At 40.0% G+C, this 27,407-nt stretch overlaps 3 protein-coding genes across 3 annotated transcripts in view; all 3 read left to right on the plus strand.

The window, feature by feature from the left end:
• The first annotated feature begins 778 nt into the window (after window positions 1-778).
• On the plus strand, window positions 779-2,523 carry LOC123313151. Its single transcript, XM_044897889.1, has 2 exons — window positions 779-1,969; window positions 2,126-2,523. Exons 1-2 carry the CDS (start codon window positions 1,519-1,521, stop codon window positions 2,236-2,238), a joined length of 564 nt encoding a protein of 187 aa, XP_044753824.1. The 5' UTR covers window positions 779-1,518; the 3' UTR covers window positions 2,239-2,523.
• A 1,573-nt stretch (window positions 2,524-4,096) lies between these two features.
• On the plus strand, window positions 4,097-9,253 carry LOC123314052. The gene has a single exon (XM_044899165.1). The coding sequence runs from the start codon at window positions 4,097-4,099 to the stop codon at window positions 9,251-9,253; it is 5,157 nt and encodes a 1,718-aa protein (XP_044755100.1).
• Window positions 9,254-22,376: 13,123 nt separating this feature from the next.
• Window positions 22,377-27,407, plus strand: part of LOC123313154 (ribonuclease P protein subunit p25-like protein) — a 47,732-nt gene continuing 42,701 nt past the window's right edge. Inside the window, exons 1-2 of the mRNA XM_044897893.1 lie at window positions 22,377-22,464; window positions 22,517-22,671. Of these exons, the coding sequence (XP_044753828.1) occupies window positions 22,446-22,464; window positions 22,517-22,671 (174 nt within the window). The 5' untranslated portion in view covers window positions 22,377-22,445. The remainder of the gene's footprint in view (window positions 22,465-22,516; window positions 22,672-27,407) is intronic.

Consider the following 27,407-nt stretch of genomic DNA (forward strand, 5'->3'; position numbering starts at 1 on the left):
TAAGGAGTCTTTTTCTGCGTTCGCTGTCAGTTTTTCTCTGTTTTCATTTTGTTCTTTGCCAAGATGCCGCCGAAAACTGATACTGGCAATGACTCATTGAATAAATTAGTTGACAAACGAGCTAATATTTTCTCATATGTGATCGGGATTTGGAATCGAGTGAAAAATTTCGATGTTTCAAAATTATATGAACTGGAAGCGTATCAGGAGAAGATTCTGGCCTATGAATTGAAATTTCAGAAAATACGAGAAGAGATAGTGAAATTAAATTTTCCGCTTGAATCGGAAGATCTTGTCGATACAAATAATGCGGAATTAGCCTTCGATGATATAATAACTAAAATCAGAGCCTTATTTTTGTTTTTGAAACGCCAAGAATCACCATCAACACGATCAGCTAGTTCGCAAAGTCCCCAGTCGAATTCAGATTCATCTATATTGCTTCCAAAAATTAATATTCGCACATTTGCTGGCGACAGTTCAGAATGGCCAGAGTTCTTTCAACTATTCAATTCCTTGGTCCATGATAATCAGAGTTTAGCGCCCATTCAGAAATTTCAACTCTTGAAATCCTATCTAAAGCCCGTTTGCAACAGCCGAGAATTCTCTAGAAAATTTACTCGAGATTTCATGTGCCGTGAATTATGTACCGTTACATACGCACTTTCGGTAGAATTCTCTGTTGAGTTGCGTACTAAATAATCTCTGCCGTTTTCTTGCGAGAATTTTGTAGAGAATTCTCCACAGAATTCTCGGCTGTTGCAAACGGGCTTAAGAAATGACGCTCTCGCCGTAATATCAGGTTTACAGCTATCAAATGATAATTATAAGTTAGCATATATGACGCTTTGAAAAACCGATTTCAAAATCCCAGGCTCCTGGCAACTATGTACCTAAATGAAATTTTGAATTTTAAATCCTTTTCTAATAGCTCGGTTGCAAATCAAACAGCTGTCATGCTGTCAATGCTATCATAGCTTTAAATATAAAGGACTTAACGGATTTTCTGTTGTTTTCATTGGCGTTGCGAAACATTGATCCTCATACAAGAAGAGCATTTGAAAATCAACTTAGTACCTCTGAAATTCCAGAGTACAAAAGTTTAATAAATTTCGTTACACAGCAACTCCAAGCACATGAGTTCTGTGAGCAAAATTCCTCCAAGACCATTTCCAAACCATCTACATCTCGTCTGACCAACCCAGTCAAAACCAAAACACATAATATGCTTCATTCATTCAGCTAGTTCTGCTTCCAATTCTCAACATCAAATTTCCGATCAATCTCATAGAATTCCAAACACTCGAAAATTTCGTTGTCCGAAATGCAATGAAGCGCATCCACTATTCGCCTGTTCACAATACACGAGTATGTCACGAGAATCTAAACTTAATTTCTTGAAGAGCTCAAAACGCTGTTTCACTTGTTTAGGCCTTCATAATATAAAAGATTGCTCTTCAAAAAATTCATGCAAATTCTGCAGTTCCAATCGCCACCACACCAGCTTACACCCTGATAATGCGTCTAGTTCTGGCAACGTGCAACGTCCGTTCCAACTCCCATGAAAATACTCGTGGTTCGTTCGATCCTTCGGCCAGTCGTGAAGGTTTTAATTGTGGATCTCAAAACGCAGGTGAAAAGCTGGTTAATTCTTGTCATTTAAATAAGAAGGTAGCCTCTCTTAATCAGGTATTGCTTGGTACTGTTCAAGCTAGAATTCAAGCCGCGGATGGCTCGATAATTTCCATCAGAGCTGTTCTTGATCCCGGTTCCCAAGTTTCAGCAATCACTGAACATTTAGTCCATAAATTAGGTTTGGAAATCAATCCCACAGACGTCCATGTTTCCGGTATTGGTAAATCCAAAGCTAGGGCATTAGGCATGGTCACATGCAAGTTGTACCCAATATCAAACTCGAATATTCTAGAGTTGCAAGCCATTGTATTACCTCAACTAACCAATAATTTACCTTGCGTATGGTCCGTATATACACATTTGGTAACCGAAAGTTACCAGAGCGGTTACTCTGGTGACTGATATTGAACCAAATTGTCAGGAATTCGACATATACGGACCGCCCACTGACTAACCAGAAGTAACCAAAGTGTATATACGGACCACAGCCCTTCTGTGTCCTTGTCTCCAGAAATCATCAAACAATTCGAGCATTTGAATTTAGCGGTTAGTGGACAAAAATTTTCATATGTCACACCCTGTAGATATGTTATTGGGAGCTGACACGTATTCGATGGTGTTCGATAGGGATGGTCGTTTATCATCTGTTGGCTCCCCAACCGCAGTCAATACACTTTTCGGATGGATTATTATCGGTTCCGTGCAAGAAAGTAAAATAGATTCTACATTCTACACCAACTTCAATCTTGCTCACTGAATCCGTTCTTGGTGATACACTTCAGGCATTTTGGTCATTGGAAGAAGTTCCCAAGGCCAGAGTATTGAATCCCACCGATGAGTATGTGGAAAACCATTTTTTAAAAACCCATTCCCGCGAAAAAAGCGGTTGGTATAAAGGATGATTCATGCTAGACCGTGTCGGAGCCGGGCCGGGACCGACTCCGGGCCGTTGCAATGGCCTAAAGGCTGATTCATGCTAGACCGTGTCGTGCCCGTGTTTTCAGAGTGGCGACCCGGTTGCAACGGCCCGGAGTCGGTCCCGGCCCGGCTCCGACACGGTCTAGCATGAATCATCCTTTATTGTCTCCCTCCCCTTCAAACCTGACATTGAATTTTCGAGTTGAATTATAATTCAAATAGATCATTCAGATCTTTCTTGTCACTTGAGAAGCGTCTTTTGAAAAATCCAGACTCATTTGAGGCTTACCAAAATTTCATGTTGGAATATTTGTCCTTAAACCATATGTCCGTTTCTAAAGTGTCGAACAAATACGTAATACCACATCATGTAATTCGAAAATAATCAAGTTCAACAACAAAACTCAGAGTTGTTTTTAACGCCTCTGATTCTGATTCGTCCGGCAAGTCTTTGAACGATCGTCTTCTCAGCGGTCCTAAACTTCAAAATGACATTAAAAACCTTTTAATCAGTTTCAGGTTGTATCCAATCGCCATGGGCGCCCGCAGAAATTTTTCTCAGGGGGGGCAAAATATCATGTACGATTAGTTTTACTGAAAGAAAAATTTCTCTAACGGTGTCTATCAGAATCTCAGGGGGGGCGTGGTCCCCTCTGGCCCCCCCCGCGGGCGCCCATGCCAATCGCCATTTGTGCTGATATCGAAAAGATGTACCGACAAATAGTGTTTCGTCCTGGGCTCTTGTATGAAGGAGATACTTTATGCGAAGCCCCGGTAGATATTATTTTTTTTTCTCGCGCATCTCTGCACGGGTCATATTCAACATATGGGGCTGGACAGAAGAGGACAATCTCGATTAAAACCTTGAAGGGTGACGACACAGAAATCGCCGCTTAAACTTACATGAACACTAATTTTCCTCGCAGATATAAAACGCTAATTCGCGTATCCCTAGAAAACTGTGATTTTCGATCTAAAGAAGTTGTTGCGCCGCAAAAAGGACGTTTGAAGTGGCCGGGAGTGTCGGCTGTGTGTGGACTTGTGGCGAGCGGAAGACTGGTGAGTTCAGCCCCCCAAAAGAAGATCTAAAAATTATCATTCAAAAATACAGTCCACTGAATCTATCGAACATATTTGATCCTTGCAGAGCCGGATTATTTTCACCATCAAAGTCTGGACTACATTTTCTTGTTCGTTTCTTAGTCTGAAGTGCTTCCTTCACTTGCAGCCATTTTCAATTTTCATATTTTTCTAATTTTCATCATTGCGCTGGTCATTATACCGCTCTCTCTTTCTCTCTCTCTCAAATTATCTACCCCCATCGGGTACAATTTTGCTCGCACATTCCTTTCTCGCTCTCGCTTAAACATATCTCACTCTCGCTTTGATTCATCTCACTCTTGCTTTTATATATCTCTCTCATACGCATTAATATGCACCATTTTTGAAATATAAAATATTTCATTTGTTTTCCTAATATAAACAATAAGAAAAATACGCGATCATAATTAGTTATTGATATCTGGAAAAATTATTTCTCGAAATGTCCTCCGATAGGAAACTTAAGGGCTTATTAGCTCAACGCGATAGCACAATCGCAAAAATCAAAGATTTAAAGAAAGTGGCTGATCAGGCATTGACTGACCCTAATGTTCATACGAACTTCAAATGTCGTTACAAACGCATTGACGCGATATTTGAAAATTTCGAAGCAATTCATAGTGAAATAATTTCTATACTCGCTGTAGTAGAAGGAGTTGATCTCGAACCACATCATGAAATTTCATCTGCATTCAACGATGATTATTACTATATTCAGTCCTTATATGAGCAACTTATTGTTGAATCTTCGCTCACAGAAAATAAGGAAATTCATTGTAAAGTTAGACTGCCGAAACTCGAACTGCCCACATTTGACGGTGATCTTAGGCAATGGCAGACATATTCAGATGTTTTCGATTCATTGATTCATAATAATACTGCGCTGTCCAATATCGATAAATATAATTATTTGATCTCTTCACTTAAAGGTAACGCCCTTTCCGTTGTCAAATGTACCCCGATAACCAGTGCGAACTATTTCATTGCATATTCTGCTCTCAGAAAGAGATACGAAAATAAAAGATTGATAGCAGCGGCCCATTGGCAAACAATTGAAAGAACTAAACGCATTAACGTGATTGATAATTTAATGGGATTGCGTGTTCTCATCGATACATTTTCCGAAAATCTCTCCGCTTTGGAAAACCTCAATTTTCCAGTCAAACAATGGGACTTCGTCGTCTTTAGTATGTTGTTTGATCGATTAGATTCCGTTACACAAACAAGATTCGAGTTAGAATGCGGATCAAGTCTTATACTTCACCACTATTACAAAACTTTATGCGAATTTTTGGAAAGGCAATGTAGTGCTTGGGATAATGTTGCTCTATGTAATTCAAACACTAGAAGATCGGATATCCCGAAAAATAAACCTGTTTATAAGAATATTGCAGGAAAGGGAGGAATGAGTTCAAGTTTTTTGGTGAATTCATCCGCGTCTACATCTGCCTGCTGTAGCTTCTGCTCTCAATCGCATCTGATATATAGTTGCCCAAAATTTCTGAATAAGTCGGCTAAAGAAAGATATGCTTTAGTTAAGAATCAGAGATGGTGTACCAATTGTTTGGGTGATAAACATACTGAGTCGAATTGTAAATCAAAGTCTGTTTGCCGAAAATGTTCGCAACAACATCATACTCTTTTGCATTTCGGCTCAGACTCGCTAACCGAAGGTGCAGCGACTAGCACAACCGGCACTAACAGTTCCGAGGACGTTAAAGATAGCGTCAATTTATTCGTTAATTCTCAACGCACTATTTTATTGTCTACCGCCTTGGTCAACATACTCGACAATTCTGGCGAATATCGCACGTTGCGCGCACTGCTAGACAGTGCAAGTCAGTCATCATTTATGACGAAAAGATGTTGTGATTTCTTGCGACTGCCCACCACAGCACTTTCTGTTAATATTAAAGGGGTGGGTCAGACAGCTACTAAAGCTAATCGAGGTGTTTCTTGCATATTAAAACCACATAATTCAGATGAGCCAGAGTTAAATGTTGACTTCGTGATTATCCCTCAGATTTGCTCCAATATGCCCCAAACCACCATTCCGCGAAGTAAATTTGAACAGTTTAGTACCTTGACTCTTGCGGACCCTGACTTCAATAAGTCAGCACCAGTAGACTTATTACTGGGTGCGGATATTTTCGCACATGTGTTGAAGGGCACAAGTATTCGAGGTTCTGCGGATGAACCGGTAGCGCTTGATACAGTTTTCGGGCATGTGATTATGGGAAACATTGATTTAGCTCCAACTAAGATCATCAACTCGTTTTTAGAATATTATGATAACACTCTAGAAGGATTCGTGAGAAGATTTTGGGAACTCGAACAGGTTGAGGCTCGTGAGGTGCTTTCACCTGAGGATTCATTGGCGGAGAAGGTTTTTGTTGAAACTTTATCTCGAAGCGAATCTGGTCGCTTTATCGTTTCACTTCCATTTATTGATTCGGTTCCTGTTTTCGGTGATACTCGTCAGAAGACATTGAAACGTTTCTTATCTCTAGAAAAGCGATTGATTTCGCATCCGCTCTTATACCAACAATATCGCGAGTTCATGCAGGACTATTTAGATCAAGAGCACATGCAATTGATTACCGAAAATTTTGAAAATCCTTCGGTTTATTATATACCTCATCATTGCGTCTTAAAACCAGAGAGCTTGACCACGAAATTAAGAGTTGTATTCGACGCCTCGCATAAAGGCCCTAACGGATTATCTCTCAATGACACCCTTCTTCGTGGACCTAAACTACACCAAGATATTTCGTCAATTCTCTCGCGATTTCGACTTCATGCCGTTTGTTTCACCGCGGACATACGACAGATGTTCAGACAAATACTGGTCAGAACGGATCACCAAGATTTTCAACGCATATTATGGCGCTTTAATCAGTCAGAGCCGATTCGAGAGTATCGGTTAACAACTTTAGTTTTCGGTATTAAAAGTAGTCTCTTTATAGCCATGCGTTGTATAAAGCAAGTAGCTAATGAAAATAAATTTGCATATCCTATCGCGTGCTCTATCTTGGAGGGAGATACTTTTGTAGATGACATTGTGTCTGGTGCTGACTCGCTTGCGGAAGCTCTTAAAATACAATCAGACCTCACTCATATTTTAAAGAAATCAGGCTTCGAACTCAGAAAGTGGGCGAGCAATGATCCTCAATTTCTTGCTCATCTTTCTGATTCCGTGGAACAAACGCAATCAATAACTCTTGATTTGGAACCTGATTCGACATTAAAGATATTAGGATTGCAATGGAATCCCTTAACGGATTCATTCTCTTATAGCGTGAAACCTCTCGGTGAGACTTGCTCGAAACGCAGTGTACTGTCAGAATTAGCTCGTATATACGACCCACTCGGGTTTTTAACGCCATTCGTTTTGAATTTAAAACATCTAATACAGCAACACTGGAGTTTAGGATTGGATTGGGATAGTTCTCCGCCTGACCATATCATTCAAATTTGGTCTCACATCAAAAAGGAAATGTGTCAACTCTCTAATATTACTATTCCGCGTTTTCTAGCATCGAAAGGCATGCGATCATGTCAACTCCACGGTTTTTGTGATGCTAGTAATGTCGGTTATGCCGCTGTGGTTTATGTGCGATTGATACACGCAGATAATTCTATATCAACGCATCTTCTATGCGCTAAATCGCGAGTAGCTCCTTTAAAACGCATATCAATTCCACGCCTTGAACTCAGCGCTGCTCTATTGCTAGCTGAACTACTACACAAAGTACAAAAGGATTTCGAAAGAAAACTAATATTCGACAGAATATTCGCATATTCAGACTCTACTGTCGCTCTTTCGTGGATAAAAAGCAGTCCACATAAATGGACCTGTTTCGTTGCTAATCGCGTAACGACCATTCAAGGGTTCACACCCCCATCCCTTTGGTATCATGTAGGTTCGAGCGAAAACCCAGCTGACCCTGCTTCTAGAGGAGTTACTCCAGTCACTCTGGTTGGACTTTCCTTATGGTGGGCGGGGCCATCTTGGTTGAAGCTCGCACAGGAGAAGTGGCCTTCGAATATAGTATTGAAGGATAAAGAGTTACTACCGGAAACAGATTGCGAGAAGCTTTCATCAGTTTTAACTGTCACTGTTGAGCAAAGTTCGGATCTCATTCAGGATTTATTGAACAAATTTTACTCTCTGGATAAAATACAAAGAATTGTAGCTTATGTCAAACGCTTCATTTTCAACTGTCGTAATCCTAAAAGTGCGATCAAGGGTATAATTACCCTATTTGATTCAGAAGCAGCTCTCAATGAAATAGTAAGGAGCACTCAAAATTCTGTATTCGCAAGAGAAATGGCTCTTTTATCTCAAAAGAAAGCTCTTTCTAAGCCGCTTCGCAAACTAAGTCCGTTCTTAGACGAACTGGGAATCCTCAGGGTGGGCGGCAGATTGGTCCATTCAGGACTTAAGTTCGAACAAGTTCACCCGGCTCTCCTTCCTGGTGACCACAGATTGACTCATCTGTTAATTGAAAGTCTTCATAAAAAGTATTTGCATCCAGGAATACTATCTCTCCATAATTTATTGGTACAAAAATATTGTATATTTTCCGCGAAACGAAATATTCGTAAGGTGCTTTCTAAGTGTAACCGGTGTTTTCGAGTGAAACCGCTGCACGTTCAGTCCGTGATGGGCGATCTTCCAGCAGTGCGAATATCTCAAATTAAACCTTTTTCTAGCGCCGGAGTAGATCACGGCGGTCCTTTTACGATTGTGATGAGTCGAACAAGAGGATGTAAGGTTCTGAAGGCATATATATGCATATTCGTTTGTATGGCTACGAAGGCCATTCATCTCGAGCTCGTTTCAGATCTCTCATCAGAGACCTTTTTGGCAGCCTTACGGCGTTTCATCGGGCGACGCGGTCAGTGCTATCACATATATAGCGATCAAGGTACAACATTTCGCGGAGCTGCTCGTACTCTCGAAAATATTATGAAAGAATCTGCAGAATCTGAAGGTATTATTTTTCATACCATTCCGCCCTATTCTCCAAATTTTGGAGGATTGTGGGAGGCTGGTATAAAGTCGACCAAAAGCCATTTGTTGCGAGTGGTGGGAGATCAGCTTCTCACTTACGAGGAGTTCACTACGGTTTTGGTTCAAATAGAATCCATTTTGAATTCACGACCTTTAACCCCTCTCAGCTCTGATCCCAATGATATGAATCCTCTAACGCCAGGCCATTTTTTAACCTTGGCTCCTCTCAATTCTTTGCCTGAGCAAAATTTTTTAGATTTAAAAATAAACAGATTGAGTAGATGGCAGCTCGTGCAAAGATTGAGTCAGGAGTTTTGGTCACGATGGCATAAAGAATATTTGCACACGCTACTACAGAGATCCAAGTGGTGTAATTCATCTGTTCCTATTCAGTTGAATACATTGGTATTATTAAAAGACGAGTTGTCTCCTCCGCTAAAATGGCATTTAGGGAGAGTTATTGAGTTACACAGTGGATCAGATGCAGTTACGAGAGTAGTTACAGTGCGGACCACTAAGGGATTAAGGGAATATTTAAGCGTCCTGTTATTAAGGTGTGCCCTCTCCCTAGCCAGTAGTTGATTTCGGAGAGAGAGATATAGGGTATATGTATATGTGTATATGTTTTTTTTCTTTCTCTTTATAAAATTAATTTCTTAATTTTAGATGGGCGGTATGTTTCGTCCTGGGCTCTTGTATGAAGGAGATACTTTATGCGAAGCCCCGGTAGATATTTTTTTTTTCTCGCGCATCTCTGCACGGGTCATATTCAACATATGGGGCTGGACAGAAGAGGACAATCTCGATTAAAACCTTGAAGGGTGACGACACAGAAATCGCCGCTTAAACTTACATGAACACTAATTTTCCTCGCAGATATAAAACGCTAATTCGCGTATCCCTAGAAAACTGTGATTTTCGATCTAAAGAAGTTGTTGCGCCGCAAAAAGGACGTTTGAAGTGGCCGGGAGTGTCGGCTGTGTGTGGACTTGTGGCGAGCGGAAGACTGGTGAGTTCAGCCCCCCAAAAGAAGATCTAAAAATTATCATTCAAAAATACAGTCCACTGAATCTATCGAACAAATAGTTTTAAATCCTTCAGATAGAAAATACCAACATATCTATTGGCGTCCATCTCTGATCAACCAGTAGACGAATTCGAACTCAATACCGTGACATACGGCTTAAAACCTTCTGCATATTTGGCCATTAGAGTTTTAAATCAGTTGGTTCATGATGAGAGCCAATGTTTTCCAAATGCATCCAAAGTAATTTTCGACGACATTTATGTAGACGATATCATAACTGGGGCTTTTAACATTCAGCAAGCAGTTCAGTTACGTCACGAACTTCAACAATTGTTATACAAGGGCGGTTTCTCATTAAAAAATGGTCAAGTAATTGTCCCGAAGTTTTGAAGGGAATACCTTCAGATCAAATTGAATCCAAATTAAATTTTGATGATGATCAAATGGGCCTTAAAATTTTGGGTTTGAATTGGATTCCCAACATCGATTCATTCAGTTTTAGTGTCATTCCATTCAATGAAGAGCCAACAAAAAGATCAGTGCTGTCTTATATCGCGCGTATTTTCGATCCCATTGGATTTTTAGCTCCTATAGTAGTTTGTATGAAAATTCTTATACAAAAGTTATGGCTCGAAAAATTGAGTTGGGATGAGCATATTCCCACTTCTCTTCGAAACGAATGGTATAAAATCATTGACAACATTGCACTTATTTCCGAGTTAACCATTCCACGCAATGTAGTTACGTCTCGAGAATGTCGAATAAGATTGGCAGGTTTCTGCGATGCGTCCGAAAAGGCATATGCTGCCACTGTTTATAGGTATTACGGTTATTCAAAGCAATATCATTTCCTCCCATATATTAGCTGCTAAAACTAAAGTAGCTCCTCTCAAAACCTTGTCTATTCCCAGGTTGGAGTTATCTGCCGCATTATTACTAGCCAAGCTAGTAGCGAATATTCTGATAATCAACACCCCTACTTCAATTTCTGGAGTTCATTTATTTTCAGATTCCGAAATAGTCCTTTCATGGATTAATTCATCACCTCATCTTCTGAAAACTTTCATTGCAAATCGCATTGTAGCCATAGGAGAGTATGTTCCCAATGCCTCTTGGCATCACATAAAAACAGAGCGGAATCATGCCGATCTACCTTCTAGGGGTATGACTCCCCAACAGTTCATAGAAAATAAAAGTTTTAACTTTTGGTTACAAGGTCCAGAATTTTTGAAGAAACCATATTCTGATTGGCCAGAGCCTTTTCGCTACACCCCCAAATGTATTGTACCAGAATTAAAATCTAATATAAATGTAGCTGCCGCCGTAAAAACGCTCCCGGACGATTTATTGAATTTTATTATTATTATTTTTATTTTTTTCCTTCGTGTGAGGGGAAAACCCTTTATGGGCGCCCAGAGGGTCCGCACTCTAGGTAGTGTGAGACTCCGAGATCTTGTTTGGCTACTCACTAAAAACCCCTCACACATTCCACGGAGAAGTTCTTCGTCCGGCCCTTGCAGCGTCCCTTAACAAAAGAGATGAGCTGAAGTGGCATCTAGAGTTCATGGGATCTGATGATATGCAGTGACCCAAGCAACACCGCCTTCTGCATTCTATGCGCTAGTATCTCGGCCCAAGATCTGCAGGCCGGAATAATCTTCAATTTTTCCACGTAGTTGGCTCTCATTCCTCCGAGACATCCTATGATTAGTACAACCATCCTGACTTTATGACCTGGGTACATAGTTCCAAGCTCGAAAACAAGATCTTTGTATTTTTGCCTTTTCTGCTCTTCCTTCATCACCATGTTGTTTTCTGCAGGGGATGAGAATTCCACGACGAACAATTCGTTCAGCTCTTTGTCCAGAAGAAGTATGTCTGGCTTTATTGCATTGATCTGCCGTGTTGTTGAGACAGGATAGTTCCAGTATATTCGAGCTTTCTCGTTCTGGACTACCGCTTCAATCTCCAGAGGCACATATGGTAGCACCGGTTCTTTGTCTATCTCATATGCCGCCCTCAGATGGAAGTAGAGAACTCGGAATGCCGCGTTGTGTCTCTCTATATACCCCGATGGAGCATGGACTCTGCAGGCGGAAAGAATGCATAATCGTTTCTTGTTGACTATGGCACGCTCTGCACGTTGTTGGGGTGTCCATTTTCATGATGTTCTTTTTATACCATCTGGTATTTATTACTCCATCCTGACACGCCATCACAAATCCCTCCGTCTCAGACTTAAGGCTTGGCTTTAGAAAGGCGAAAGACAATTCTTCCGACAGATCTTGGTCTTTTAAACTCCTGAAAAATATGGAGTGCAGGCTCTTACTCATATGATGTTAGAGTAATGTATTCGACTGAGACTTCCGGATCAGTCTTGCTAGCCTTCTTTGGTCCGCTTGAGTGATCGGTGCTCCAGCACGCTCAGGATCGATCGACACGCCGGTTATACCGAGCTTCTCCAAGGCTCTCTGTCCAGCTCGGAATAGGAAGGCTCCGTGGTTCGCGAGTTCATGCTGAGCTACAAACTTCAGAAGCGGATCTTCACTTCTTAGGACCCTTACTGCTGTTTCCAATGTTTGTTGATAGTGTTGATATTCCAAACATTGCAATCCTCTACCCCCCTGGCTTCGGGGAAGGTATATCCTCTGAATCGAGCTATTTGGGTGAAGGCTACGATACATGTTCATCGTTTTTCTTGTTGACCTATCAAGATCGAGGAGTTCGTTCACCGTCCAGTTTACCACCCCGAAAGAGTAGGTAAGTATTGGGATGGCTAGCATATTTGTAGCTGATACTTTGTTCTTTCCTGACAGCTGTGATTTCCAGATGTCTCTCAGCTTCTTCTTATAGCTGGCTGATAAGGCGTCATTTATCTGGGTTGTCTCCAGTACTCCCCTCTGTTTCATCCCGAGAAACTTGTAAGTTCCGTCTTCCAGACGTCGAAAAGTCATTCCATCTTCCAGTTGGATAACTTCTCCTGGATCATCAACCCTTCCCCTGCGGAGATGAAAAACAGCACACTTGTCCAAACCAAATGACATTCCCATTGCAGAGGTGTAGTCGGAAACGATATTCAATAGTTGCTGTAGTGCGGCCCTGGAGGGAGCGTAGAGTTTCAAGTCGTCCACGTACATAAGATGGGAGATCAGGTGGTTCCTTCTGCCTGGTGGACCGGCCTTGTATCCTTCTTTGCTTGCCCTCAGCTCAATTGATAGTGGCATGAGTGTTATGCAGAATAATAACGGGCTCACCCATCCCGTATAAACGGTTCGTCCCTCTGCTCGGATAGCAAACTTCGTTTTCCACAACGCAATGATGCTTTCTATCGCATGGATGATGTTAGGGTGGACTTTCAGCATTTTTAATAGCCGTATGATCAGGTCGTGCGGCGAGGTGTCAAATGCTTTCGCGTAGTCTAACCATGATGTATGTAGGTCGCGCTTGTAATGTCTGGCGTCTAGGCATACGCTCTTGTCGATCAGCAAGTTGTCCTTGCATCCTTGCACTCCTTTCTTTGCTCCCCTCTGTTCGTAGATACTGTCCCACACTGGTCCAATAACCCTCAGAATTCGATCTTGAATAACACTTGTGAGTATCTTGTACAGTGTATTGAGGCAAGTGATTGGGCGATAGTTCTTGGGTTGCCCTAAATCCCCTGATTTTGGTATCAGCACTGTCCTACCCTCCACCAACCATGAAGGAATGGGCTCACGGCGAATCAGCATTCCGCTGAATAATCTTGCCAGGTGTTGATGTGTAGCCGGAAAGCTCTTCCACCAGTAGTTCTGAATACCGTCTGGTCCGGGTGCTGTGAAATCATTCTTGTTCTTAAGGGCTTGTCTGATATCTTCGGTTGATATTTCAGAAAGTTCGTCGTTCTGCTGTAGGGTTTGATCACACATCTGCTGGAATCTGGGAAGTGCTGGAGTATCCCTGGTTTTTGCTGGTTGTTCGTACAGACTTTTCCAAAACTCTTCGACGTCCTGAGATGATAGTGGGTTTTGCCCCTCTTGAGGTTGAAATAATTTCGATGGTTCCGCGGTGAAGGTGTTGTTATCTTCGATCCATCTTTTTCTCCTTATTTTTTTCTTCGTGCTGCTGCAAGTGATCTTATTTTATCTACAGCTTTCTGCTTCAGTAGATAGACTGTGGGCAAGTTAACGGTATAGCAGCCTCCACCTCTTCCAGTGAACAGGTCTCGTTAAGATGATCTTGAATAATGCTATTCAAAACGGCTAATCTTCAGCCTTGTGTCTTGATTTTATCCGGGTGGGTTTGATCAGTGGGTCTCCAACGGCAGCCTCAAATGCCTCTTTTGTATTGTCGATTAACTCTGATGAATCTCTCACTGTCCTTGGCCTTTGTTGCTGTCGGTCTGGAGCATCTGTCACCTGCTCTCCAGCTAGTTCTATCTCTGGAACTTCTCTCACTTGTTCCGTTCTTGGCCTTGCTTCCAGGGCTACAGCTTCACTTCTGTGAGTCATCGCTTGGTGTTGTTGGTCTGGAGCATCTGTCACCTGCTCTTCAGCGCGTTCTATATCTGGAACATCTCTCACATGTTCCGTTTTTGGCCTGTTGGAGCGTGTACCAGTCCTGGTTCGGCCCGCGATATCACTCAAAAGGGCTACAGCTTGTTCTTGAGTTATGTCAACCGTCAATTGCTGATGTTGGCTCAAAGCATCTGTCACCTGCTCCTCAGCTTGTTGTTCCAACCTTCCTTGCTCTCGAGATCGCTGCAAGATTCCTCTTCTTTTGAGATGACTGATCTGATCTCTCAGGTTTTGCTGCGTCATGTAGTTGAGGTCTGGACAATTTTCGCACCACAGACCATGCAGCCTATTCATGTATCCCCTTCTGTCGGGTCCTGATCTTCTGTATAGCGCAGACAGCAGGCTATGCTGCTCGGGCGTCCACTTGTGGCGTCCCCTTTGTGCTGTCCTGTTTCGGCTGCCGGTTCCGACTACGGGGTGCTCTTGCGAGCTTTGAATCCCTATGCGACCGACAACCTGAACTCTCTCCTTGTCGATGTCCTCCTCGTCTAGAGGCGTAGCTTCTTGTGTGGCAGGCGCCCGCCTTCTCAGCGTTCTGCCGTTGGTGTCCCGCATGCTGTCACGTCCAGCACCAACTCTAGACGTGCCCTGACGAGCCCCAGGCAGCGACTGTTTTTCGAGGCTTAGCTGATTTCTTGCCGACATCGGCTGAGACTGACCGGGGTCCGCGGGATTGTCACACCCGTATACTACTGAGTAGTACCCCCGTGCGGGGTTATTATTATTATTATTATGACTTTAGCCTTGCGGCTTTCACTCTCCTCTCCAGAGGAAAATTCACTTATCCCAGATATCTCAGATATCAAAAGGATTAAGCTCTGTTGGAGCCCTTTCCAGGTTTTCGGTTTAGTGGTGGTGGTCGGGCCCGGGTCGCTCCTCGCCTCCCTGCTGTAGGTTGGACTCCTGCTCCACCCGCACTTCCTGTCGGAGCAGACGGTGTTCCTCTGCATTCCCCATGTACTTGCGTACAGTTCTCGCCGTTCCGAGCAGTACCGCCTTCTGCATGACTCTATAGATATTTTCGTCCAACTGAAGTTTCCTCAAGTTCTCTAGTAGTTTCTTCGGTATCAGGCCTGTAGATGAAATGACAATAGGGATGGTCTTGATATCTTTCAGCTTCCACTGTCTTCTGGTCTGTTCCTCGAGATCTCTGTATTTTGAAATTTTTTCAGTGTGCCTATCTAGAAGATTGGTATTATTTGGAATTGCCACGTCGATGAATAGTGCTCTGTCCTCATCCTTATTGAGTAATATGAGGTCTGGTCTATTGTGGGTTATTTTTCGGTCTGTGAGAACCGTGCGATCCCAGTAGAGCTTTTGATGTTCGTTTTCCAGCACAGCATCCGGATGGTAATTGTAATAAGGAACCTTTTTCGAAGTTAGAAGTTGGTGTTTTAGTGCCAATTCTTGATGAAGAATCTTGGCAACAGCATCATGCCTATTTTTGTACTCCGTGTCTGCGAACTTCTGACATCCCCCGGTGATGTGCTGGATAGTTTCATGTGTCGCACAGCCATAACGACAGCTATCGTCCGCCACTGAGGCATCCTTGGCGATGTACTTCATGTAATTTCTTGTTGGAATCACCTGATCCTGGATGGCGAGCATGAAGCTCTCTGTCTCAGGAAACAACCTTCCGGAAGTCAACCAGTAGTTCGACGCCGATATGTCGACGTAATCATGGTTGACCTAGTTCTGGTGCCTCCCATGCAAAGGTTTGCCAATCAGTTTCTGCATTTTACTTTCTGCAGAGTGTTCGACGGTTTCCAAGTGATCCTGTTGTAGCTTTAATGGTGTAGAACTATCAGCAACACAATCTACTCGATGGAGTTCTGACGAAGCTGCCTTGCTCAAGAAATATTTTTGAAGTCCTTCAATTTCCTGGGACATACGGTTGGACAAATCAACAATTCCTCTACCCCCAAGATGTCGTGGCAGCTCTGTCCGTTCTATTGAGCTTCTGGGGTGATGTTTATTGTGTTTAGTCAGCATCGTCCTTATTTTTCTCTGTAAAGCTGCTAAATCGGTGGTCGTCCAAGAGATAATACCAAATGAATAGCTGAGCGCCGAGCAAGCGTAGGTGTTAATCGCTTTTATCAGATTCTTGCTGTTAAGACCAGTTCTCATTATCCTCCTCAATCTTCGGGTGAACTCCTCCGTTAATTCTTTCTTCATTTGGGTATGATTGATTTTTCTTGCCTGTTTTATGCCTAGATACTTGTATGTGTCTCCTTCCTTTAATGCTTCAATTTCTGCACCTTCCTTGAGTTTGAACGTACCATCTTCTATTTTCCCTCTCGTTATGTTAAGCAGTCGACATTTTTCTAGTCCAAACTTCATTTTGATGTCTTCCGAGAATCCTTCCACCATTTTCAGCATCAGTTGCATTTGTTTTTTAGTAGATGCGAAGAGTTTCAAGTCGTCCATGTAAAGGAGATGATTCAGTTTCATCATAGTTCTACTGCCGCTCTTGATGGAAAATCCGTAGTCCGTAGAATTCAATCTATGAGACAAGGGATTCAGGGCCATGCAGAACCACAGAGGGCTCAGCGAGTCTCCTTGGAAAATTCCACGTCTTATTGGAATAGGTCCTGTTGTAATGGAGCAATCTGCTGCTTTCATTTGAAGACTAGTACGCCAGGTTGACATCATGGCGTTTTTCAGGAACTTAACAATATTGGGATCCACCTTGTAAATCTTCAAGATCGTCAAGAGCCCTTCGTGAGGTATAGAATCGAATGCTTTTTTGTAGTCTATGTACGCAGCGTAAAGATTCCTTCGCTTAGAGAACGCTTGATTGCAGATAACTGAATCTATTATTAGTTGTTCTTTGCACCCTCGGCTGTCTTTGGTGCATCCTTTCTGTTGCATGGCGATGATGTTATTCCTTTCGCAATGGTTGTGAATTCGGTTTGAAATGCACGATGTGATTAATTATTATTATTATTATTATTATTATGAACATGGAGTAGAGTTGAGATAAAATCTATAAACTCAATAAAATTACAACATATGAGAAAAAAGAAAAAATGAATTGTCACAGTCGTTAAGCACAGCACAAAGAACTGTCACTGGGCGTTGCTAGCGAGCCATCTGTCCAAAGAATTCTTAAACGCGTTTACCGAAGGAGTGTTAACCACGTCGGTTGGTAGTACGTTCCAAGAGCCGAAAATCCTGTTGGTTAAGAAGTGTTCTCTACTGGCAAACTTGAACTTTCCTTTCGCCAATTTTGAATTGTGTTCTCTTAAATGAGTGATAGGATTGAGAGTGAAGAGAACCGATAGATCCACATCAAACAGATGATGTTAAGCCCTTTAGGATATAATTAAGTCTCCTCTTAAGCGTCGAGCTTCGAAAGTTGGCGGGCCCACCAAACCCAATCTTTCTTTATAACTAGGTCTTATTACACCGTAAGGCATCCTTGTGGCCCTTCGCTGGACTGATTCGAGGAGGTTCTTATCACGGGATAGGACTGGTGCCCACACTGGTCCAGCGTATCCAAGAATAGGACGCACATAAGTGTAATATAGACAGCTGCTGGTCTGAGGATCACAGCGTCCAAAGGTCTTCTGGACCATGTACAGCATTCTTTTGGCCTTGTTGGTAACAGCCACAACATGTTCAGACCAAGACAAGTTCTCAGTCATAGTAACTCCGAGATCACAGTGGGAAGAAACCGGTTGAATAATATCTTGATTTAAATGGTAGATTCGTTTTGGATTATTTCTACCCATGTGGAGCACTTAACATTTTTCTATGTTCAGGGGAATCATCCAAGCACAGCACCATCTCAGAATAGAGTCGAGGTCATCCTACAAATGGTGCGCCCCGGTTAATGGGTTACCGTAAATTTTTGCGTCGTCGGCAAACAAGGAGCAAGTCGACTTCAGCCCAGTAGGGAGGTCTGATGTGAACAGTAGGAAGAGGAGCGGGCCCAAAACAGAGCCCTGCGGAACTCCACTAACCACATCCCTTCCAGAGGACAGAGAATCTCCGACACGAACTCGAAATGTTCTGCTGGAGAGAAAAGCTCCACAGGAGCAGATCACCACAAATTCCAAGATTCTCGAGTTTGAGGAGCAAACGTTTGTGGGGCACTCGATCGAAGGCCTTAGAAAAATCCAAGTAAAGGATGTCTACAGGAACCTGACCATCCAGCATCGTACTCCAATCGTTAACACACGACAATAGATTGGTGATCACGGAACGGCCCGGCAGAAATCCATGCTGATTATCAGGGATAATACGGTTAGAGAGGGCGCAATGAAGAATCTTTTCATGAATTATTTTCTCGCAGATTTTAGAAATTATAGGGATAAGACTAATTGGTCTGTAATTGTAATATAGAGATTTTTGCAAATTTAAATAAAGTTAAGAAAATTTTTGCATACATTCGAAGATTTATTCATAATTGTCGTGCGGAAGCGAATTCACACATAAAACTATTTGGTCCCCTCGACCCAGCAGAGTCAAAAGGCTCCGTTCACACTTTGATTTTTTTAACTCAGCAACATTATTTCGCGAATCTTTTTCGTGATTTGAAAGAGGAAAGGTCTATTAGTAGATCTCTAACAGCATTGAGTCCTTATGTTGATACATTTAGATTAATTAGGGTGGGCGGAAGACTGCATTTTTCATCATTGCCACAAGAAACAAAGCATCCGATTCTTTTACCAAAAAGATCCGCGTTGTCTTGTTTTATTTGCATCCATTTTCATTTGGTTTCTTTGCACTCTGGTCCTAATACCACCATGAGTTTGATTCGCCAACAATATTGGATATTGTCCCTAAGGAGCCTTGTAAGCAAAGATATTACACATGATTTATATTCAGTTTATTAGTTAAGGGTATAACGACTAATTTGATGGGAGAATTTTAAGTCGTTATACCCTTAACTAATAAACTGAATATAAATCATACACTATTAATGTTGAAACTTATCTATTATATTCTATATCGATAATGGGACTTCGAAAATTGAAACCAGCCCGTGGCCGGAATCGACTTCTGCGTATGTGCAGAAATATTAAGAATAAAAATACCTTATTAGTTCTGTCTCTTCTGATACATAGTTTTATGAATTGACAGGAATGAAATGATTTTACTTCACAACAAGATATCCTAGAAGGTATACAGGGTCTTTCACGAGGAACCTCACCCATATTTATACGGGAAACTACTGAACGTATTTTCATGAAATTCAGCACTTATAAGTATTTCACGATGCTGATGAAATCTAAAATATTTTCAAGGCATGAGCACCTCCGGTTTTTCCGGAAATGACGTCAACTTCCGTTTTTCAAATTAGAACACCATTTTTTTATTGCAGAAATAGATTCCTTAGAAAATTTCAAGTTATTTTGATGTAACATTTTTCAGTTTTGGTTGGAAAATTCTCTCTGAGCGGGAAAATTCGAAAAAAAATCGAAAATAGAGCTCCAATGAAACAAGAATAACTTCGAGGTTTTTGGATGGAAAATTTTCATTTTTGGGATTTTTCAAGATGTAAGATTGATGTATCCACTTTAAAAATCGAAATCGCGATTCATGATACAGGGGGTGGAAAAATCGCTTTCAAAGTTAGGGATGACAAAATCGTGAAAAATCAATTTTTTCAAATTAGAACCCCATTTTTTTATGGCAGATATTGAATCTACGTTAAAAAATAATGTGAGTGTATGCATCACACCCTTGCCCTAAAGTGGATATTTTCTGAGTTATTCACAAAAAACTGATTTCGTCTTGAATTTTCAGCTATTTCTTTTCCCTTCACGCCAAAAAGATGAAATTTTCAGGAACTGTTACTTAAACCATGTTTTAGATTTTACTACCCTTATATGCAAGAGAAAAAAGTTACAGGTTGTTCCTAAATAGATGGCGAATTTTGATTCGAATTTGTATCGGAAACCTCTTTATTTCAACTAATCGGCCATCGGTTTTCTCTCCAGTGATAAATAAATAATTCCTTATGAACCATATGCAAAAACTTACCATGTTTTACATTCTTTTTTTTAAATGATAGATATCATTAATTACATCTGCCAAATTCCTCTTTATTCAGTAGCATTTTGTGTTTACTATTAATTTGGCGTTCTTAATACGAATTATTAAGTTATAAAATCGATCACTATGCCTAATTTTATTAATGAAGATTATTTAAATCTCATTCTACTTCATGGAGAATGTAATAAAGTTGTAGATAGAACGATTCGACTGTTCATTGAGAGGTTTCCTGACCGACCCAGACCAACGAGAGATACCATTAACAGAACCATGACAAACTTGAGAAATGTCGGATCTTTCGTTAAGAAAACTATACACAGAGAAAATTACAGTTCTTGCATATTTTCGTGTGAATCCTCAAAATTCTCTCAAAGATGTCGAGATTGATCTGAGATTATCTCAATCGAGTGTTTGGAGAATATTAAAAAAAACATAAAATGCACCCATATAAATTCAATAGGGTACAGCATTTGAAGGAAACTGATTTCGTCAGGAGAACAGAGTTTTGCGAAGCTATGATGATTCGATTTCAAGAGAATGAAAACTTTTTGGACTGTATAATTTGGACAGATGAATCTAAATTCACAAAGAATGGTTCTTTCAATAGGCATAACAGTCATTATTGGGATGTAGAGAACAACCACCACTTCAGACGATGGAACTTTCATGAGACCTGGAGTTTCAATGTTTTTTGCGCCATCAAAAATAATGCAATTCTCGATGTTCACATTTATGATGGGACTTTTACTGGTAAGATAGAACACTACACATGTTTGCATTATTTAAAGAATGTTCTCCCTTAGGAGATGGATTGACTCAAATAATTGAGCCGCTAGTACAGAACCATAATGACTTGTGGTATCAACAAGATGGCGCGCCTCCACACAATTCACTCAATGTGTCAAATATCCTCTACAGGCTATTTGAAGATCGATGGTTGGCGAACAATGGTCCACATCTTTGGCCTCCACGTTCTCCCGATTTAACTCCTTTAGACTATTATGTTTGGGGTAGGATAAAAAATATTGTCTACTCAACTCCCCTGACTGATAAAGAGGACTGCATAGAACGAGTCAGAAATGCGTTCAGGTTTGTTTAGATTTTTAGATTCATAGTTTTGAAACTCAATTTGGTTTTTAAACACTTTTGCAGATCTCTTCGTCCTGAAAATAAGAAGAGCAACGCACGAAGCATTCCTGAGACGTATAAATAAATGTCTAGAAATTAACGGTCAAAACTTTGAGCATCTTCTCTAGTTATAACTGCGAGAGTTTGCCATGGTTCTTCTAATAGTAACTTGAAGTCGGTTTCAAGAAGAGGTGAAAAATCTACAGCATGGTTCAAATAACAGTTCCTGAAAATTTCATCTTTTTGGCGTGAAGGGAAAAGAAATAGCTGAAAATTCAAGACGAAAAACAGTTTTTTGTGAATAACTCAGAAAATATCCATTTTAGGGCAAGGGTGTGATGAATACACTCACATTATTTTTTAACGTAGATTCAATATCTGCCATAAAAAAATGGGGTTCTAATTTGAAAAAATTGATTTTTCACGATTTTGTCATCCCTAACTTTGAAAGCGATTTTTTCACCCCCTGTATCATGAATCGCGATTTCGATTTTTAAAGTGGATACATCAATCTTACATCTTGAGAAATCCCAAAAATGAAAATTTTCCATCCAAATACCTCGAAGTTATTCTTGTTTCAGCGGAGCTCAGAGAGAATTTTCCAACCAAAACTGAAAAATGTTACATCAAAATAACTTGAAATTTTCTAAGGAATCTATTTCTGCAATAAAAAAATGGTGTTCTACTTTGAAAAACGGAAGTTGACGTCATTTCCGGAAAAACCGGAGGTGCTCATGCCTTGAAAATATTTTAGATTTCATCAGCATCGTGAAATACTTATAAGTGCTGAATTTCATGAAAATACGTTCAGTAGTTTCCCGTATAAATATGGGTGAGGTTCCTCGTGAAAGACCCTGTATAGTAATTGTTTTTCTGAGTATAATGATTGAAAATTATTTCCAGAATCTCAACCTTCAATAGAAGAGAATGAAGGAGAAATTAACCCGGAAGGTATACCAGAAGGTATATAGTAGTAATATAGTAATTGTTTTTCTGAGTATAATGTTTGAAAATTATTTTCATAATCTCCAGTAGTACCTAAAAGGAAGGTTACATTATCTACATGACTCCCTTGAGAAAAGGTACGTTCTCTCAGCTTTTATAAGAAAACTTTTCTAATTGGAGGTATTTCAGTTCAAAAGAAGACGATGAGTAATGAGGAAATGTTTCTGGTCCGGCAACTCACATATTTGAGAAGAAAGGAGAGTCGATTAAGGTGCAGAAACATTGCTTTGAAGGAGAAAGTGATGATGTTGAAGAAATCAAACAATTTGGAATGCCTCAACAAGGTGAACAGAACAACATTCAATTCTTTTATGTCTCAACAATTGAATCAAAAGCAAAAGAAAAGGGGTCGTCGATACTCCCTTGATGACAAAATTTTTGCCCTTTCATTATATAAACAGAGTGGTAAAGGATATAGATATCTATCTAAAATATTCTGTTTACCTTCAAAACGCACTCTGACGGATTTACTCAGTAATATTCCGTTTGAGTGTGGCATCAATTCTCAAATTTTTGACAGTTTGAGAAATGCTGTTGGTAAACAAAAAAGGTTAGATAGATATTGTATCCTGATGTTTGATGAGGTTGCTCTAAGTCCTGGTCTTTCATATAATTTTTCCAGAGATTATGTGGAAGGAATAGTGGACATGGGCAGTGGTGATCGCAGAGCAGAATTGGCAGCTAATGCCCTTGTATTCATGATTAGGAGCATATACGCGGTACATGGAAGCAGCCACTTAGCTTTTATTTTTGTCAAAGTTCGACTGGAACGACTGATTTAGCCAAAATCATCAAAGATGTAGTACGGCATGTTCGTCTGACAGGGTTGCACACTGTGGCCACTATATCTGACCAAGGATCAACTAATGTTGCAGCAGTAAATAGACTGCTGCATGAAACAAACGAATATTGCTTGACAAAAGATTTGTACTTTAGACAAGAGGGCATTCCAAAAGTTGCCTCTTGGTCACATATTCTGGCTATGTACAATGTGGACAGCCTAAACAGGTATAGTACTGTGCCAAAATTGACAGAGGAACATGTCGTACCCCAAAAGATTAAAAAAATGAAAGTTAAGTGTGCTGCACAGGCGTTCAGCCGATCTGTGGGTGCAGTCATGGATATGATGGCAAGATTAAGTGCTGACAAGCCAGTTAATTCAAAGTATTACCTTGATCCCTCTGCGACACAAACTGCTGATGCTCTCTTCTTTTTTGATAAACTTTTTGATAGTACCAATGGTCGTTACGAGAATCCTCCTCTGCAAAAGCCCCTAGTGGGTGTGGTGACAGAAAAATCTCTCCACATAGACTTCTGGAATGAATCCCTCCAAGTCCTGGAGTCTATGTCTTTCAAAACTAGGCCATCCTCCAATCCCATCATCAGTCCCTCCTCAAAACATTTTAAATTCACCATCCGTGGCTTCTTATATATTTCAACTTCTTTGAGAAAAAAAGGAATAAAGAAGTTCGCAGCAAGGGTTTTTAATCAGGATACCCTGGAGAACTTTTTTTCCCAAATAAGAAGCCACGGGGTGAGAAATGTTAATCCCACCTGTTCATCCTTCATTTCCTACCTCAAATCCCTCCTAATAAATAATTTCTTGTCGTCACATTCACCAGGTTCGAATTGTGAGGAGGATGATACTTCTAGCGCCCTTGATAATCTCAAAAATTTTATTCAAAAAAAAAGTGCAGAATCGCAACCGGCGTTAAAAGTATCAACACCTGTTTATGCAGTGCAAGGGACAACAGATTCGGATATCGAAAGAGATTTGGCAACCCCTTATGTAGTTGGATATTTGATGAAAAGAATCATGAAAAATATTAATAACTGTCCAGACTGTTCAGAGATTATTGAGGCATATAGAAATGATTTACCAACAAATTTGTTGATAAGAACAAGAACATTTCCAAATTCTGCAATGATAAATCCGTCTAGGACATATAATACTATTTTTCATGATTTTTCTCGTCAAGTATTAGCAGCTATTCCCACAAAAATCAATTATTATGATATTAAGAGGGAAGTAATGAATGATTTATGTGGGGAGGACATTGAATCGTTGTTCTGTTCACTGCACAAGCATGTCCACAAAGATTTCATTGAATTTGGTGTTGAATTTATTTTGCTCTTCTACATTGGAACAGCAAATAAGATTCTTTGTGGTAAAAAAAGACAATATTTTTCTGATCCCATCATGAAGATGGCTTCAGAAAAATACCAAAAAAGGAGGAGATAAGTATTATCCTTTCATGATTCCTATTTATTTTCCCATATTTATTTTATGTTTCATATATACTATCAATATTGTATTTATTTATTCTATTGTATTTATTTATTCTATTGTATTTATTTATTCTATTGAATTTACAAATCAGCTAAATGAATTGATCCTGTACATATAATTTTATACATTTCATAAATTTAGCATAAATTTCACACAATCTCAAGTACTGAAGGTAAATTGTTGATTTCCTTCGAATTAATTAATTTTTGAAAAAATTGCTACTTATTTTTCATATTGATTTATAATTTTGTCGAAATTTGTTAACAGTGGAGTCCTGTACTGAGGCAGTAATTGGAGTCCCATAGGAAAAACTGTATAGAGCCTTTACAATTTTGTTGTGAAACACATGAATTTACCTTAAGTTTGTTATATGTATTACCCAATATTACACACATGTATTTCTGAGTATTATTATGCAAAGTTATTGTCATGTTCCAAGTAGAAATGAATATTGTATTGAATAAATTTTTTTTCATAACAGCATCTTTATTCATTACTTTTTCACAAAGAATTCGAGTTTTTCATTAGATTTGGCGACAACAATCAAAGTTGTCGCCGATTCTAATGAAAAACTCGCTGAAAACAAATGTTTAAATTATTACACCAATATTTCTTACCGCCTGAAAGAACCGATAGATGGCGCTGCCATCATTCATTGAATTTTACCGACATTAATTCCGATACATCTCAATAGATGGCGCTTTTACATGAACCAAATTTTGCCCCGAAGTTGCCTATCTATAGTTTGTCTATGGAATGTGCGAAGCATAGGGAAAGGCCAGTGAACTAATAACCACAGATTACTCTGTAATCTGTGCTAATAACTAATAATGGGTTATTAGTTCACTGGGAAAAGCAGAGACAATCCCTTTCTCTATGCTTTGACATTTACCGATCATCTGTTGCTTAGGCTATCTACACATGAGCGTGAGCGTGTAGCTGCTCGAATACGCTTCCAGTGGACACCTGGGCTTAGGCCATAGACAATCTAGCTTAGGCCAAAGATTATAGACTATAATCTTTGGCTTAAGCCGCGTACACATCTGAGCAAAACAGCCGAATGAGCATATCGCGCCGAATGAGCATTCAGATGTGGACGGACAGAACACACCGCACCGAAAGCGCTCATGTTGCGCGGAGCCGATCCGCAATTTGTCTGTCCATCAAAGAAAATTCGTGCTCAGTGTGGACGGGTTTAGTTGACATCTTTTCCTCGAACCGAACGCACACGTTTAAATATGGATTTCTCGCAAGAAACGTGTTTGAATTTAATAAAATAGTATGAAAACCGCCCAATTTTGTCGCCCTCACTCTGAAAGTCGTGCAAAAAAAAATGCTCTTGAGGCTACGGTCTCGACTACTTTGTAGATATAATTGTGAAGACCATCTAGTACGCCGTCGTCTCTTCTTCTTTAGCAACTCGTACAGAATTATGAAAGAGGCAATAGCACAACCCAAGTTTTCCATCCTTAGAACATAGAATGATTCCTTTTTTATAAGTTTTCATCGTTTACGTTCGTAAGCACTGAACTGACACATCCGTTGGAGCGGCTCCGAACACATGCTCATGCTGTTCGTGAGTCGGAAAGAAAAATTGTCCGCATAAACGCTCATTCGGTGCGGCGTGCTCATTCGGCTATTTTGCTCAGATGTATACGCGCCTTTAGGCTATGTACACATGAGAGCGTTAGACGCCGCGTTGAGCGCGCGTACATGTGTACGCTCCAGAGATATAGAAGAAGACTACATCACTTGATTTTATGCAGCAATCGATAATGGATATACATTATAAGACGAATAGAAAAATGTTTTATTTCTTTTATATATTTATTATATAGTAGCTACTGAAAAATTTATCGATTTGTTAGCTTTCATCATATAATGTCGTAGTTTCAATAAAAAATATCAGATCAAATTATCCACTTTGTGCAAAAAATTTAGTGTCCTTCAGATAGACAAAATCGTGTTTCCTTAGAAACAGAAAATAAAAATTAAAACTTAATAGCAGAGTTCCAGAATTGCATCTCGAAGGAAAGTGGGCGAGCAATTTTTCAGGTTACTTTCCTCTGACAGTAATTAGGGAACAGTAGTGAAAAGAAGCGATTCTGGAACGAACCAAATATTGGTGACGCTTCGATGTCTATATATATCAGACTACCCCATAAGACCAAATTGCTAGAATCTTCGAAATCATGGATTTTATTTTGAAAACGTTACCTATTTTGATATTTCGTTTAATGTTTTTGTTTGTTAGGAAACTATCTTTCCCACTGATTGGCTCCCAACCAGAATCAACATATAAGTATTTCAATGATTTAAAAAAATTTTGAAATTGAGTTAGGTTCTCAACCTGGAAGAAAAAATTCGAAAAACTTTCAGATAAAGTCAAACATAGGTACCTACTCTATTACAATATGAATAGAAAAGACAATTAAATTAGAATTTATTGCTCCCTTCATCGTTGGTTACAAACGCTTGAATATAATTCAAAAGGATTCATTGGTACAGTTTAGATGAAATGTTAATTCAATATTTGCACATCTCATTATATTCACCAGAATACACAAAACAAAAATTTTTTTCCTTCGTTGACATTTTTGCTATTCATTTTGTATTTTACTGAAGAAATAAGAAACGAATTGACCGAAATCTCATAATTTCAAGTACTGTTATCAACGAAATCATAACATTCAAATTCTGAATTTTACGTGCCCCTGTATATAACTCTTG

The sequence above is a fragment of the Coccinella septempunctata genome, chromosome 5 (genome assembly GCF_907165205.1).
Source record: "Coccinella septempunctata chromosome 5, icCocSept1.1, whole genome shotgun sequence".
NCBI lineage: Eukaryota > Metazoa > Arthropoda > Insecta > Coleoptera > Coccinellidae > Coccinella > Coccinella septempunctata.

Coding starts and splice junctions, on each gene's coding strand:
- LOC123314052 (XM_044899165.1), top strand. CDS start 4,097: ATGTCCTCCGATAGGAAACTTAAGGGCTTATTAGCTCAACGCGATAGC.
- LOC123313151 (XM_044897889.1), top strand. CDS start 1,519: ATGCGTCTAGTTCTGGCAACGTGCAACGTCCGTTCCAACTCCCATGAA. Junction 1,970..2,125: donor TCAACTAACCAATAATTTAC/CTTGCGTATGGT, acceptor CGGACCACAGCC/CTTCTGTGTCCTTGTCTCCA.